The 17,084-nt window shown below is 37.4% G+C and overlaps 1 protein-coding gene across 6 annotated transcripts in view; it reads right to left on the bottom strand.

Annotated features, from left to right (window-relative positions):
• Nucleotides 1–17,084, bottom strand: part of LOC112046086 (protein enabled) — a 106,314-nt gene that overhangs the window by 28,641 nt on the left and 60,589 nt on the right. For 2 of the 6 annotated variants that reach the window (XM_052886706.1, XM_052886702.1), the window contains exon 2: nucleotides 11,632–12,285. The exons of 1 other annotated variant lie outside the window; for it this stretch is intronic. In XM_052886706.1, the coding sequence (XP_052742666.1) occupies nucleotides 11,632–12,134 (503 nt within the window). In that variant the 5' untranslated portion in view covers nucleotides 12,135–12,285. The remainder of the gene's footprint in view (nucleotides 1–11,631; nucleotides 12,286–17,084) is intronic. 3 more of the 6 variants (XM_052886703.1, XM_052886705.1, XM_052886704.1) reach the window with 2 other exon arrangements.

Here is a 17,084-nt window from a genome sequence, read left to right as displayed (position 1 = left end):
CAGCGGCTAGCACAAGGCCTTCAATTAAAGTAGGCAGAAAATAAAGAATTCGGTCTTCTCATCTTCACGATGAGTCATCAGGGAAGGCAGAACATCATTTGATCTATGAAGTACACACCACTGAAACCGACGGCACTGGGGTGTAACACCAGCGACTTCCTAGCTAATCTTCTGCTGAGAATTTCAAAGAAAGAAAAGCTTCATATTTCACACCCTAACTCGGAACATAAAGATCCGAAGCCGCATGAAATGGACAAGGAGGCAGTTGTGCAGTTAAAAAGCATAGACCCTAGAAATCCCGACGCTACTTCTAGTATCTTTGGATTATTCCAAGTATTATTGAAGTGGGGGTAAAGTAATCCAATTGCATCGCGCGACATATCTACGTTTTCTGTGGAACATCTGCTGTATATTGTTAATTAGACCACCAAGAATGCTATTCAAGTGATATTTTGTTGATTCGCTTGTTAGTTAAGATTTATAATGCGTATATTTTTAATAAGTTCTTTTCGCTCCACTGCCCACATCAATTATGAACGGGACAACCGTCGTTGATTGAACCTCAATAGCTCAAATGTAAAGCGGTCGGACTCATCACCGAGGGGTTGTGGTTCGATCCCCGCCCGGTTACACTGCTAACACAGCCTAGTTGGAGGGGAATGAAAAAATTGGTCCTAATTAAAAAATATGGAAATATTAAAAAAAATAAAAATAACTAAACTGAGGGTCTGCAACAGCCAGATATTATTCATTTTATGAAGTCTGATAGTAGATCCGCTTTTACTAAGCTTCGCTTTTTTTAAACTTTAACATTCTCTAACCCTCTCTAGAAATCTTTAACGGTGCTTTGCGAAGGGTTGTGACTGACGCTTTGGGACACGATGTTTCATACTATGACGAAAATATAAAAAAACCTCATTTTTTTTGGTTTCCCACCAACACGGTCTAATCTAATAAAAACTAATCATCAATCTTATCAAAGTTAACAGAATAAAAGCGTCTAAAATCTCGGGCACAGATGGTAAACAACTTAATTAATAAACGAAGATACTTATAAATAATAATCAATATCCGTGATAGCCCAATGGATATGACCTCTGCCTCCGATTCCGGAGGGTGTGAGTTCGAATCCGGTCCGGGGCATGCACCTCCAACTTTTCAGTTGTGTGCTAAGAAATTAAATATCACGTGCCTCAAACGCTAAAGGAAAAACATCGTGAAGAAATGCATGCCAGAGAAGTAACTGCATGTGTGAAGTCTGCCAATCCGCATTGGGCCAGCGTGGTGGACTATTGACCTAACCCCTCTTATTCTGAGAGACTCGAGCTCAGCAGTGTGCCGAATGTGGGTTGATAATGAATGAATAATCAATAAAATATATTCGAATCCATGCTTTCACAGAACTCTGTTTACGTCACTAAATGATTGTAATATTCCGCGAATACCGTTATTCTCTTGACAGTTTTCCCTCGGTGAGTAGTCACGTACCTTATTCACGGGGTCTGAGAATTTAGGGGATTATTGAATCTATTCCACGAATCACTACGACCTAGTTGCGGTAGCGAAAAACTTACCATACGTTTGTTTAAATTTTTTCTTTTATTTTAACGAAGCTTTAGGTATTTAGGAGGAAATAAAAGGCTTTTTTACCCGACTGCAAGAAGGGTTATGTTTTTCGCGCGTATCTTGTATGTATGTTTGTATGTATGTATGTATGTATGTATGTAATACATATCTTGCAAGCCGCTGAATGGCTTTACGCAATTAATATATCGATATATTTGTCTCAACAACCCAAGTGTTCTTAGATAGCTGAAGTTAAAAAAAAACTACACGACGACTGTGAGACGCTAAAGTTTTTTTCGAATATTGCGTTATGGGTATCAAATTCAAGGGCTCATCAAGAGTATTTCAAAATGGTATATCATGGCCATATAAAAAAAAACTAATTAGAAAATGTTATTTATTAATCACTATACAAAATACGCAAGGCGGATGACTAGGTGCGAGTAGGTTAGGCAGTCGGGTTTTTTTTTAATTATTGACTTGTTTTACAATTAATAAAACATCCATCGCTGTGTGTCGGCCGGATGAGTTTGATTGCCAACACCTGTTGCCAGGTGTTGGGCCTACAGTTTAGAGAATGTTTCGAACGAGTCTGCCCTGCAAGGTGTTGCAGTTTAGGAATTCTCTAATAGTCACTTTCACTCATCTTTCTCTACATTAACTAAGACAAGTTCGTTGATGACACTCCCATGATATGCGGGGGGGGGGGGGGGGGGAAGGACTGCGCGGGTGTGAAATCGTGCGTGGAAGTGAGGTGCATCAGTCATGGGTTTTAGATTCATCGCTACACGCTTACCGGCCCGCTCGGCACATCGGCAGTGTTACGAACGAAGTTGCCAAGCTATACTAGCAGATAATAAAATTTATTGGTAAAAGATTTTTTTTTTCATTTTTAAACCGTGCTACAATTATTTCTTTTTTAATTTTAAATAGTTCCATGGCATTGGCTATAAAAATTAAGGATTCCTTATAAGAGACAAAATCTAAGAGGCCAAGCCAGAACTAAATCTAGGAGGACCTGCCGATTTCAAATCGAGGAGACCCTTTTTTACTATTATTTATTTTATCATAGACGTAGAAAAAAAAAATTGTATGCCACTGCACATAATTAGCCACTGTAGCACTCGTGTTGCTATTGTGTAATTCGGTTTTGTCACATTGCACAAAAATTAATCGTGCTACAATGACCCTCATTACAAAATCAAAAAGTTCATTTATTTATTTAGCGGACCCCGGCCAAGCTTCGCTTTGTCGTATAAATGCACTTCTTCTCCACCCCTATAGACTAGCCTACCCCTACCTTATATAACATTAGCAAAAACTACGAGTAGGTACTTAGTCATCTTTTAGTCATTAAAAAAAGTTTCATAAATCGCCCTTTTGAGCGTAAAGAGAGACGCAAGTAAGTTTTACGTAACGTATACGCAATTTAAATACCATATAAGTGTATCGATTTGATCGTTAAGTACGATACAGCTAGCTCGAAGACATTTATAGTATAAGAGACCACTGTTACATGTAATGTCAGATAACACTTTCTATATTTAAGCCAAGAAAGGGAAATGTTACTTCGAAATACCCTAAACTTTTTATAACCATCCATTAAAACCGTCGCTGTTTCTTGTAACAAATTAGCATATAGGGAAATATTAATTTCTAAAGAACGCAGAACCTACCCTTTCTTTTACAATGCCTTTATTTTGTTCTACTTTTTATACATTGTTTTGTGAATCAAATGATGTTCTAGATTTTGACTGGAACAACTTCACAATCTAAAAGGCGAAGAAGTTTGGAAGCGAAATACTTTTGATTTGATTTTCGATTATGTTAGATTTAGTTCATACCCTACACCAATGGTGGTCAACTTTTTTCTCAAAGGGGCCACAAACACGTGTTAGTCATAGCCGCAAAAAATATAGAAATAATTTCTTAGGTATTAGCAATAGGAATGATAATATTTTTTTAAATTAAGAGTATATAGTCTCTGAAATCAACTACTACAGTAATAAGTACAGTGTACAAACCGAGGCATCAGGGGCCTACCGGTGGGTAAAGGCGCGCGGGGTTCGCAGGTTTAGTATAGCGGACCTACACTTATAGTATTTAACAAAATAATTCAAAAAATGTCTCTTGCTCATGAACAAATACTTCACCATCACGTAAACATCGAGGCAATCCAGCTACTCGACGTTACGAATACAGTGAGAAGACTTAAACGGACCAAATCATTTGAGTTAGTGTTTAGTGACTAGTGATAGTGTAGTGTTAAGTGCTACATGGAAGATCACGTGAACAAAGTGACCTAAAAACGTAATAGTTAGTGAAAGACTAAGATTAAGTTATTGGACATTATCTTAGTATAATAATAATATATTATAAGTTTAGGTTAAAGTTAAATTACTAATTAGTCACATAAGTAGGCTAGATCGTAATTTTATGAAGTCCCAATTTATTACTTTACAATAGAAAAAAAAATATTGTATTTAATTTTAATTTGAGAAGAAAGTGAAGAAATGGACCTGGCTAATATTAATTTTACGTTTGATTCTTCAAGAGATTTAATTGGTGGACTCTTACACTACAAAGGTATATACTGCAGGTAGTCGCTTGCAAAAGCTTTGCGCAAAGAGTTATGTAACGCCGCCAACGCGTTGCTTTAACTTATTCTAATTAAAAGCTATTTACAGTTGCTTAATTCGAGAGACGTGCTCGTTATCTTGACGTAGGAAGGCCAAGTGGGAGAGCCTTTTTAATTTAAACGTACCATATTGGTAACAAGAGTCGCGATAGCCCAGTGGATATGACCTCAGCCTTCGATTCGGAGGGCGTAGGTTCGAATCCGGTCCGGGGCATGCACCTCCATGGCGAGGAAACCTGCATATATCTTCATTATCTATGTGTGTGAAGTCTGCCAAACCGCATTGGGCCAGCGTGGTGTACTAAGCCATATCCCCTCTCGTTCTGAGAGGAGACTCGATCTCAATAGTGAGCCGAATAAGGGCCGAATGATGATGAACAAAAAAGAAAGTTAATTTTCACTATGGGAATGAAAAACGTTTTTATAAATCGTTGATGGTTCCCGCATGACTTGGTCCAACGTTCTGTGTAACTTTTAACTTTCTGATATAATCCGACACTGCCACGCTATGCGGTTTCCTATTCATTTTCAAATTGTAGACAGTTTTTCCTTCACCATTTGAAACACGTGATATTTAATTTCTTAAAATGCACACAACTGAAAAGTTGCGAGGTGCATGCCCCGGACCGGTTTCGTACCTACGCCCTCCGGAATCGGAGGCAGAGATCATATCCACTGGGCTATCACGGCACGTTTATTTTCCAGCTTGGGTCAATTTAGGTTTAAATGTATTTTTTGCCAAAGGAATTCCTGGATGCAGGTGGCTCATGATCGTGATGTTTGGAAGTCGCTATGTCCTGCAGTGGACGTCATTCCTCGATAAATGTGCTATCTAACACTGAAAGAATTTTTCAAATCTGACCAGTAGTTCCTGATATCAAGCAATACAATATTAGTTAGAGTGCTTTACAATATTAGTAAGGTTCCCACGGGAACGAGAACTACGCGGGTGAAACCGCGGGGCGTCTGCTAGTAGTATACTTGTACTCGTATATACTCCTTATGCATATAAAGCTCACAGGCCATTGCAAAACAGCAATTTCATTAACCGAGTGGGTGAAGATGAAGATGCCCATATATGCCACATGCCCACGGCATGGCAACAAAAACCAGTGCACAATAGATCAACTAGTTAGTAGTTAGTGATGCAACAGAGTCGACGGCGGTCGGACGTGGGTCGATTGCCGCAGAAGGTCATATCAGTAATGTCCAGATAACCGGGTTTGGGTTAAACGGTATTGATTGACTTTTATTGTTATAAAAAAAACATTGCAGACTTTTGTCGCCGTTGCAGTTTGAATTTCAGGAAATAAAGTATAGCTTCAACCACTGATATTTTAGACTAGAGATAGGGCATCAAAACTGAGGCGGACAAATTAGTATAATTGTCTTAATTTCATTTAGTCGCTTATTACACAACGAACATTATTTAAACAAATAGTACCTACTCGTAAATATCGTTTAATATGTCGAGTTGCGTGTTTAAGTGTAAAAACTATATATACATAAATATATAATAGAATTAAACACAAAATTGCACATGTGTATGTGTATTGGTGTATCTAAATTCGGATTACCCTGTCTATAGTATAAAATTATCATTGGCTTCAGTTCAGCCATTTTGTTTGGAAGTCCTTGCAAGAGGCCTATGTCCAGCAGTGGATGTCCATTGGCTGATGATAATGATAATGATGTCTACGTTAGTTATGTAAGGCACTTACTGTGCTGCTTAGAAGCAATGTCATTTGCATAACATTCATGCTTATCATACAAATGACGGCATTCTTGTAGGTCTCCGTAGACTCCGCACTGGTGTGAGCAGCGGATTAACAAGATGGAGGTCCTGGATTTGATCCCCGGTTGAGCCGATTGAAGTTTTCTTAATTGGTCCAGGTATGGCTTCGGCCGTGGCCAGTTACCACCCTACCGGCATAGACGTGCCGCCAAGTGATTAAGCATTCCGCTACGATGTCGTGTAGAAACCGATTTAGGAGGAGGATTTTCATTCTCCTCATCTAAATTACAGTAACAAGTTAGGCCGCTTTCATCTTAGATTGCATCATTACTTACCATCAGGTGAGATTGTAGTCAAGAATTAACTAGTAAAAAATAAAAGGTATATGCAAATATTTTTTCTACAAGTGGGAATCGAACCCACGGCCAACAGAACGCAGGGTTCCAACCCACTGCGTCGCTCAGTCGTCAATTTTAACTGTCACTGGCATTGCAAAACACCGCCAAAAGCTGTCGCATAGCCAAAAAAATCGGCGTGGGTGTCTGTTAAGCTTCTGTTGCAATTTTTTTCACTCGCTGACCTTTCGCCATTGTTCGTATGGTCAGCATATGGTGACCATCTTTGTTTCTACCACCTACTTGTTTTGTAGAACAACTGAGATAGCCTTTTAGTTTTAACCATAATAATATCTTTGTATTCGTAAATATATTGTGAATTATAAAAATTTAAATACAATTCACACCAATGAATAAATAGTGTTATGTTGAAACAAAGTAATCAATCATATGGTGGATTAAAAATCAAGTGTGTAGTCAATACATCGTCACATCATACATACATACATCGATTAGAAAGAGATCAGAGGGCCTAGTGGCAGTTTTATACTGTGACCATCGCGTTAACGTAAACACAAATTTCTAAGGAATTGAAACAGCGCCTCTAGTGGCACTAGCACAACTGTTTCAATTCCATATAAATTCGCGTTTCCGTTATCGCGATAGTAACAGTATGAAAATATTGAAAACTCCCACTAGGCACACAGTACAATATGTAGGTAGTCGATAACTCGCTGGCTCTCGGAAAATAACGGACATTTTCTTTTTTTTTTTCATTTAAGTAATGGTTTAAAACATTAAATAGAACATGTAAATAAACATAACATAAACGGTTTATAACATGTGCTACGAAATATTAATTTTGTATCAATTGCCATATACAATGACCTACAGGGATGATGACAGTTTTTTAAATTGTATATAAATTAAGAGTATACTAATAGCAAAGCAATTTTGTAAAAGTAACAGGGTATCTGCGATCATTATTTTCGGAGCTACAGGGATTTAAAGGGTCGGATTTGCGGCGCTGGGGCGGATCCCTGAAAAACGCTCCATACAAAATGGCACGATTTAGTGACGTCGTTGGCTCGCTGATCGTTAGGTTTGTATGGGCGTTCAAACAAAATTACTAATATCTTTGTTATCTGTGCGTTTATGTTTATAGTTTATTAATTGAAAAATGTCACATTTAATGTAAGGAAGCTAAAACTGTATGAATTTTCATCTAATTACGATAAAAAAAATTATAGATTTTGAATCTCTTATAATCTTATTTAATTTGCAAATATCCAGACAATCTTTGCTTTTTATGTATAAATCAGTTAACATTGATCTTATTTACCCGAATGTATCATAAAAATCAATATATTCAAACCTAGTCATCATCCCCATTGTCAAACATTTGATTGACTAACGGTCGTTTTCAATAACCTATCTAGCCGCCATTTCGCTTACTAAAGTTAAGAAAATCTATCTTTCTATTCTTATCTGCTTTTCAATAACCTATAATCAATAACCCTAACCTATCCTATAGATAGTTTGACTGTTACCGATAATCGAGGATAGCTATCTATCCGTAATCTTGGATAGGTTATTGAAACCTGCCGTTAGTCGGCTCGCGCGAATGAGGGCTTATTCTTCGAGAGATAAGTTAGCAAATAAAACACCCAGGACGCAACGTTCAATTATCACAAAGTGAACGAGTGAAATAGATAGTTTGACCTTGGAACGGAAAAAATGTGTTACCTATTTACTTTTAGTTTCGTATACAAGGTGATTAGTAAACAAACAGTCGCCAAGGCTATAAGAACACTTGACTCTTTTACATATTATTGCATATTTATAGTTTCGTTATCAACCCATATTCGGCTCACTGCTTAGCTCGAGTCTCCTCTCAGAATGAGGGGTCAGGTCAATAGTCCACCACGCTGGCCCAATGCGGATTGGTAGTCTTCACACACGCAGAGAATTAAGAAAATTCTCTGGTATACAGGTTACCTCACGATGTTTTCCTTCACCGTTTGAGACACGTGATATTTAATTTCATGAAATACAACTGAAAAGTTCGTGCATGTCCCGGACCGGATTCGAACCCACACCTTCCGCAATCGGAGGCACATCATATCCCCTGGGCTATCACGGCACATATTTATAGTAGTTGATGGGATAAGCTACCAAATATGTTTGTTAGAGGTGTCTGCTAGTGGTGGGTATAACGCTTATAAATAGGGTAGACATTTTAAGTACAACTTGTAAAATGGAATATTCAAGAAGTGCACGCCACAGCCGCGTAACATATTTGGTATTTTGTGGCTTATCACAAGTTTCTAATGTAGACCTTTGTACTCTCATTAAGGAACCTCTTGAGACCAAATAATGTAGAAAGTAGAAATAAATCAGGCCACGCGTCTCGCCATATGACGTATGTAAATAGTAAACTCTAGAGGTGACAAGGGTAGGCATGACAGAGTAAAACCTGGAAAATGGAAGCGGTTTATAGAAGCAAAAATTGTTTTTATGTACTACTGTTTTTTTTAATCTCTAGTACATAAAAAATTGTTTTTATGTACTACTGTTTTTTTCAATCTCACCTGATGGTAAGTGATGATGTAGTCTTAGATGGAAGCGGGCTAACTTGTTAGGAGGAGGATGAAAATCCACACCCCTTTCGGTTTCTACACGGCATCATACCGGAACGCTAAATCGCTTGGCGGTATGTCTTTGCCGGTAGGGTGGTAACTAGCCACGGCCGAAGCCTCCCACCAGCCAGACCTGGACCAATTAGAGAAAATCTCAATCTGCCCAGCCGGGGATTGAACCCAGGACCTCCGTTTTGTAAATCCACCACGCATACCACTGCGCCACGGAGGCCGTCAAAAACTGTGAAGTAAACTTTTAGTTCTACTCGTATATCTATACTAATATTATCAAGAGGTAAAATTTGTTGTAGGAGGTAATCTCTAGGTCTGTACTGAACCGATTTTGAAAATTCTTTTACCACCAGAAAACCACGTTGTTTGTGAGTGTCACAGGCTATATTTTATCTCCGTATTCCACTTGAACGGGAACTATGCGAGTGAAACCAAGGGGCGTCGGCTAGTATCAGATAGTTTAAATCTAATAATTTAAGTAACAAACACTACAAGTGGGTCGACACTAACAAACCAACAAATCGTCGACAATCACTTTTATTATACAAAATTACAGCTCACCAATCGACTGCAACATTTACCTTTATATTAAACTTTCACTGTTGAAACCTTTCATTAAGTTAGCTGATGTCATCCAGAAAATAACTATGAAAAAAAACGTCTTTTTAATCGTCACCTACATATGTTTTCTGTGTCGTCACATAAAAAAAAATGTGAGTAGAATTGAAGCTGGCGTTACTTTCTTTCAATGAAATCCATTGGCGTATCTAGGATTATTTCCTGGGTGGGCTCGGCCCCTGACATGCCGCTGAAGAGAGTCGACATTATAGAAATTCCGTTCACAATTTTTGCGGACGCTGGCCTCTGAAACGGGTCTACTGATTATATTGTTTTTTTTTGTATATTTTGTATTTTGGCATCCATCATAGAATTTTAAATGGATAGGTAACCTAGAATTTTAGGGTGGGCACTGGACCATTCTTGGGTGGGCACGGCCCACCCGCTATACGCCTATGATGAAATCTTCGAAACCAGAGCATCCATGCAGCATATTGCCTCCCACCAGCCATACCTAGACCAATTAAGAAAACCTCAATCGGCCCAGCCGGGGATTGAACCTAGGACCTCTAGTAAATCCACCGCGCCAAACGGTTTTAGCCGCGGGACTCCTTTCGTGGCGCGGATCCTATGTATTGTATAACATAAGCCAGGATCATTTATGTTAAGTACCTACCGACCTGTACCTAACCGTTGGAACATCCTAATCTCTCCCCAAGTAGTTCACGGAACTCCGGTAACTGTTCCACACTAATTCTCATAACAATTAACTAAATTACTCGGTTCAAGTGTCTGTATGTTCTACCTGCGCATTGTTCGAGATTAACTTGTTAGCACCCTAAAGTTAGAATAGAACAATCCAGAAACTATTATTATTTGGGATTATTTGATGTATAACTTAGTGCATGGCCATTTTAAGTAACGATGCGGTTTTACACGCATAGTTTCCGCTCTCGTGGAAATACGGGAGTAAAATATAGCCTGTTGCTCGCTGATAATGTAGATTTCCATTGGTGAAAAAATTATTAAACTCTACTTAATCTCAATTGGTATGCGGTTTTATACGCGTAATTCCCGCTCTCGTGGAAATACGGGAGCAAAATATAGCCTGTCGCTCGCTGATAATGTATATTTCCATTGGTGAAAAAATTATTAAACTCTACTTAATCTCATTTGGTAAGCAGGTCTCTCGTTTTAGCAATCTATACTAATATTATAAAGCTGAAGAGTTTGTTTGCTTGAACGCGCTAATCTCAGGAACTACTGGTCCGATTTGAAAAATTATTTCAGTTTTGGATAGCCCATTTATCGAGGAAGGTTATAGGCTATATATTATCCCTGTATTCCTACGGGAACGGGAACCACGCGGTTGAAACCGCGCAGCGTCAGCTAGTAACTAATAAGTCTGCCTATTGTATTTATTTTACTGTCATATTGTTTTATTCACAGAACAGACATCGCTAAAAGCTAACGCTTTTGGGTTTTATTTGTTTTCTGGTGAACAATACACTGTTATTTTCGTTTTAGCGGCACCTTTTGTGGGCAACTCTTTCTATATAGTCTCAATTCTTATCTCTAACGGTTACAGAGTTATCTATTTGACAGGTAGATTGTTACGTACATTCCATTATCCATCAACATCGCAGTACCATGTTATGAAATGTGCTAGCTTCGTAAGATACCTCAGATATTTTCTTAATAGTGACGAAACGATATCAAGGTCATTATTATATTTAATGTAAAAGTTTGAAAAAATGGTTCATATACTTTATACTTAGAGCAATATAAGCTTTTTCATGAGTATGTAGGTTTCGCAGTCTCATAATCGATATTACGAGTAAGTAAGTATATAAAAGAAAGTCTTAGTTTACACAATTTATAACTCAAGAACGGCTGATTTGGCTAAAAATAGGTGGAGAGGTAGCTTAGAACCAGGAGACGGACATAGGATACTGAGGGTAGGGTAAGCTAGGAATAGAGATAGGGATAAGGTAGACGTAGGTTAGAAGGGTAGGATTAGGGTAGAGGTAGAATTGAGTATGAGTAGGGTGAGAATGGGGTAGTTGCGGGCTTTGTTTGTTAATATTGTGTATAAAAACCTAAAAAGACATTGCACATTTACTTTAAACATATTTATTAAATACTTACTGAGCCCAATAATCTTCCCAATTCTTCTCTCTCGTGGATCCATATCCCCTCGGCAAGGTCGCAGTCTTAGACCTCCCATTGAGGGAACTGCTATCTCTCTTATCAGGGAGACTCATCACCGAATGTCTGACAGGCTCCGACCTGAAGGACTGGAACGATATTTGAGAACCCAATTCCTCGTTGGACTTCAAACTATTCTGCGATCCTCTCAAACCGTTTTGCATCAAATTAGTTTGGCCATACTCATTTCTATAATCATCAATTTTGCCATTTTCGCTTTGTATTCTGTTCAAAGGCGGTCGTGGTATAGGTTTGCGGTATTCGAAGTCGGTCTTCATAGAGGATGACCGTTTCATTTTGGGTGATTCTTGCACGCTTGTTAGTGAAGGCATTTTGGATTCCATCTCCAGATCGATTTCGTGTTCGATCTGGGTTTGCACGTGCGCCAGCATCTCCTCTAGATCACCGAGATCCGGGTTGATGTTCATTTTCATTCGCCGCATTTTTACACTTAGTTTTCACACTTTTAACTTGAATTTCACTATTTCATGTTCTGTATTTTGAATAACTTAGCAAAACACTTCACTTGTTCATTAAAATAATTCCTTGGCATAATCTTTGGAATATCTAAATGTTAGTTAGTTTATTGATATACTAACAGATAACGTAAGAATTTTGTAAAATTTTCTTTGACATAATTTTGAGTAACTACCAAAAATTAATTACTTAAACATTATAAATTGACAAAAAATTCATTCATTGTCAATGAAATCCTTTGTTTAGTTCAAATCACTTAAAAATAAAGTAAACAACTTTAGGCGTAATATTTTCACAATAAATATGCGTATGTTATTAAATTACACGTATGGTTGCCTACGCGCAGTCATTATTGATTACAAAAAAAAAAAAACATATAACGCACGACGTCCGTTCCCTTCGAAGGCCGGGCGTGAACTGACAGTATATCGATAAATATGACACAGTTATCATCAGTCAAGTTAACCTCAATATACTTATCATGACATCCTATAGATAAAAAAAACCGTTTTTTTTTCGAACAATTGTCCTTAACCCCAACGCTATAAGGAAGTGTTGTGATTTTATTGTTTTTTTTATACTCATTAATTGACTGTCTGAACATTATTTCTTCCAAGCATGCGCTACTTAGTTCAGGCATAATATGACAGCCGAGCCGTGATAGCCCAGTGGATATGACTTCTGCCTTTGATTAGGAGGGTGGGAGTTTGAATCCTGTCCGGGACATGCACCTCTAACTTTACAGTTATGTGCATTTAAAGAACATGTGTAAAGTCTGCCAATTGGGCCAGCGTGGTGGACTATTGGCCTAACCCCTCATTCTCAGAGACTCGTGCTCAATAGTGATCCGAATATGAGTTGTTAATGATGATGACAGTTGTGTTTGGGAGTTTCAACGTCTTTTAACGTTCCGCCCATCTAGTCTACGTCTGCCTTCAGGCCCCATCAGGCGATGCTTCGCCCAAACCCCCGGTGACGCCGCTGAGGTCCCATTAAAGACTAAAGTCCCCCTACGGCACTAACACAATCAGGGAAAAAAAGTATCATTTCATCATCATCTTATTTTATTTATTTATACTTTATTGCACAAAACAAAAACAATAACAAAGAAAACAAAGGAAAACATAGAAAACAAGTATGTGCAAAGGCGGTCTTATTGCTTATAGCAATATCTACCAGACAACCTTTGGATAAAGGATTTAATGTAATTAAATGCGGGATAGTGCAACAAAAATATATATATATATATATATAATAATAAAAATAGTATATTTATATATACTACATGTATAAATATAAAATATACATAATATATAATAAAATAAATAAATAAATATATATATAAACATAAATATACCTGAGTAATAATTATAAAGAAACTACGAATTACAACTATACAGGTAATATTTGAATAAACGACTTTTAAAAGTTCCCAGTGTCTTTGAATTACGTATTTCATAAGGAAGACCATTCCAGAGAGTAATTGATGTACGTGTAAATGACTTATTATAGAACTTAGTGCGGCTAGGAGGAACATGCAACCGACTGTTTGTACAAGCTCTCAAATTTTGGCGCTCAGTATTTGAGCCATGAAAAGAAAATTTCTGTTTTAAATAAGAAGGAGTGCAAGGATGATAAAGGATGGAGTATAAAAGAGACAGAATATGCAGTTTACGACGTTGTCTGATAGGAAGCCATTTCAGACGAGCACGATATTCAGATATGTGATCAAACTTGCGTAAACAGAAGATGAATCTAATACACATATTCTGAAGACGCTCAAGTTTGTTGAGCTGTTCTTCAGACAAGTCAGGATAGGAAGAGTCGGCATAGTCTAAGAGTGGAAGAATAAGAGAATGCGCTAAGGTAATTTTTGTTTTAATAGGAAGAAAATTCTTCCAACGTCTAAGGCATCCGATAGTGGCAAAAATTTAATGTGATGATGAACGAAAACCCAAGTAGCTACAAACTCTAGAGGGTCAAATATAAAGGAATTTCATTATGAAAGCAAGTCTCAGTACAGAATATGATAGGACAGTGTAGAAAGGCAACGGTGTTGGATGACATGAGACAAAAAGAGCAACCTAGGTAAAGAGCTAGCGGCAATTTAAGTAGATATAATATGATTACTAAAATAAACAACAATACCGTACTATTATTTTTTTTTAGTCCGGAATCAAATTGGTAGATTTAAAAAAAAGTACCGTTTTTAAAACAGGTTTTTTATTGCTTGATTACCATGACCAATTTCTGCAAGTGCCAATAACCCGTGGTTATTAGCAGAAATAGAATAATTTACTGCTTTTGAGGGATTTGTTTATAATCCTCATTCAATTCCTATATCCCGCAATGGTAAATTGCTAAATAAGTAAATTATTTTCCTTTAAACATTACTTAAATATGTATTTTATAAATACAACATTAATACAATATACACAATACACTTCTTTTCAAATTATTTTCTGTTTGTCTTGTGCCTCTGCTAATCATACAAACAATACCACAAAATTTTGTAAAATCCCCGAATGTCATGAAATTATTAATTATACTCTCAATCAAGTCATCAATATTCTCTTTCATTTGAGAACCCACTCAAATATATTTACAGACATTGGGTTTTTCTTCACTTACACCCCTCACAACTTTTAAACGGCTCAACCGATTTTCATTAAACATGTCTAAGAACACTCGCACATAAGTCACCTTTCATACGAAACAAACTAAATTAAAATCGCTTCATCCGTTCGGGAGTTAAGGTACCACAGACAGACATGTCAAACTTATAACATTCCTCTTTTTGCATCGGGGATTAAAAAGAGAATGATTGAATATTTTTTTTGTAAAATATTTCCGCCAGCTCTTAGACTATTCGGATTCATTCGGTAAGGATTATGTTTCTGCTTACATACAGTTGGCTCTCGGAACCGAGTTGAATTTTCCGATAAACATGTAGCGTGACATCACTGCACAAGTATTTATCATAATATATATTAGTAAGGTAGGTAGTTAGGTACTCACTATCAATGAATAGGTAATCTAGGTCTACTATCTAGATTCTAGGTAACACCGATACAGATCTATCTATAAACAAGAAAATCGGGCTAGTAACTATTTTATATCCAGGATTATTTCCTAGCGCTAACATGTGACCAGTGGTGTGCACAAAGTTTTTAACTAGGGTAGGTAGGCTCTCTATAAACACATTTTACAAAATTGAAAAATCCTGTAATACTTACAAGACTATTATGAATCCTCAGTGGATGCATTGCGTTTATGCATCCATGAGGTGAATGAGGCGATCTCGTGAAGAGAAATAGACAAAATTCAACCAAAAGCGGCGCAACCGGAAATGCTGCTACCTCTTTCATAGAGATGGGATCGGGACAACTCTGACGCCATTGGACGAAATTTCGTATATATTTTTCTACGCTGGTCGCATATTAGCACCACAGATAAACCCTGAAGGCAGAAAGAAGCAAAAATCCGGGCAGATCGGTTCTCTAATGGCGTCTTCTCTGAGACTTTGACTTCTGCTTACAGGACCTTTCGGGATATTGAGTTCTTGTAGTGCAATTAAAGTACTGATAAATTACATATTAATTAAATAATAATTTATTTATCTTGTCACAGATTTTTACAGGAATAATTTTTTAATTATCCGAACTGGAATACTCGTACAACTGAAACCCGAGCCGAAGACGAGGGCAAAAGCCAACAGGCACTACACAAAACTAGTCCAAGATAATCACTAGACCTCATATAACAGATTCAAGACGCCATTGTTCTCCGAACGCATTCCCATTCGCTATCGGTTGATGGATGCGATAAAAATTAACAAATCTAAGACAATTAAGGGCACACGCTAATAGACTGGCGACTTGGAGAGTCGTAAAGAAACGATTTGTTGACTACTTTGTAAATTAAAAGGATTGAGTCATTTCGACAATTAGATTGGTCTATACTGTGGGTATATAATGATTTATTTATTTTGCTATCATCCGCGAAAACTCGGCGAACCCATGCGACAACGTCACCCAGGTCCGACAAAATACTCTCAATATGAGAGACCTGGGTGACGTTGTCGCATGGGTTCGCCGAGTTTTCGCGGATGATAGCAAAATAAATAAATCATTATATAATCATGATGAACTTCCGCAAAGTAACGCCTGCTTCTATCCACTATACTGTGGGCGCAAGTTCATGCATCGCATAATTAAGAAAGAAAATATATTTTTTTAAGCATAACCACACATCATAATTTCTCCTAACCAAGACCTGCGATATATTATATCTAAAATATATATATATATTAAAAAGCTGAAGAGTTTGTTGGTTTGTTTGGTTGAACGCGCTAATCTCAAGAACTACTGGTCCGATTTGAAAAATTATTTCAGTGTTAGATAGCCCATTTATTGAAGAAGGCTATATATTATATATTATCCCCGTATTCCTACGGGAACGGGAACCACGCGGGTGAAACCGTGCGGTGTCAGCTAGTAAGTTATAATCAAGAAAACATCCTCGGCTCAGCATACTGCTACATGATCAATTATATGTATATATTTTTTTCAATACAAACAGACTAAAAACTATTTGAAATTAAAAAGGGAAACATATCTAACATTAAACTATCGATCACTTTGAAGGAGGTGCCGAGCCAGTGATCTAATTAGCGATTGGTCGCTTACGCTTGAAAAAATATAGAAAAATGTATGTATAGTATTATACTCGTACATGATTCTTAATCCACTAGTTACAAAGTCTATAATTGTGTACAAAAACAATAAAATATGTCTCTGGGAAGTGATCTTGGAGAAATCAGGAACGGGTCAACCAGGGAAAGTGATATGACCAAGTGACGCGGTACACAGTGACGTGTGAAGCAAGCGATGCAAGTCATAAGCGACAGCGTGTAG

This window comes from Bicyclus anynana, chromosome 18 (assembly GCF_947172395.1).
Source record: "Bicyclus anynana chromosome 18, ilBicAnyn1.1, whole genome shotgun sequence".
Taxonomy (NCBI): domain Eukaryota; kingdom Metazoa; phylum Arthropoda; class Insecta; order Lepidoptera; family Nymphalidae; genus Bicyclus; species Bicyclus anynana.
The sequence above is the reverse complement of the archived record's forward strand: the minus strand, read 5'-3'. Positions and strand labels throughout refer to the sequence as shown.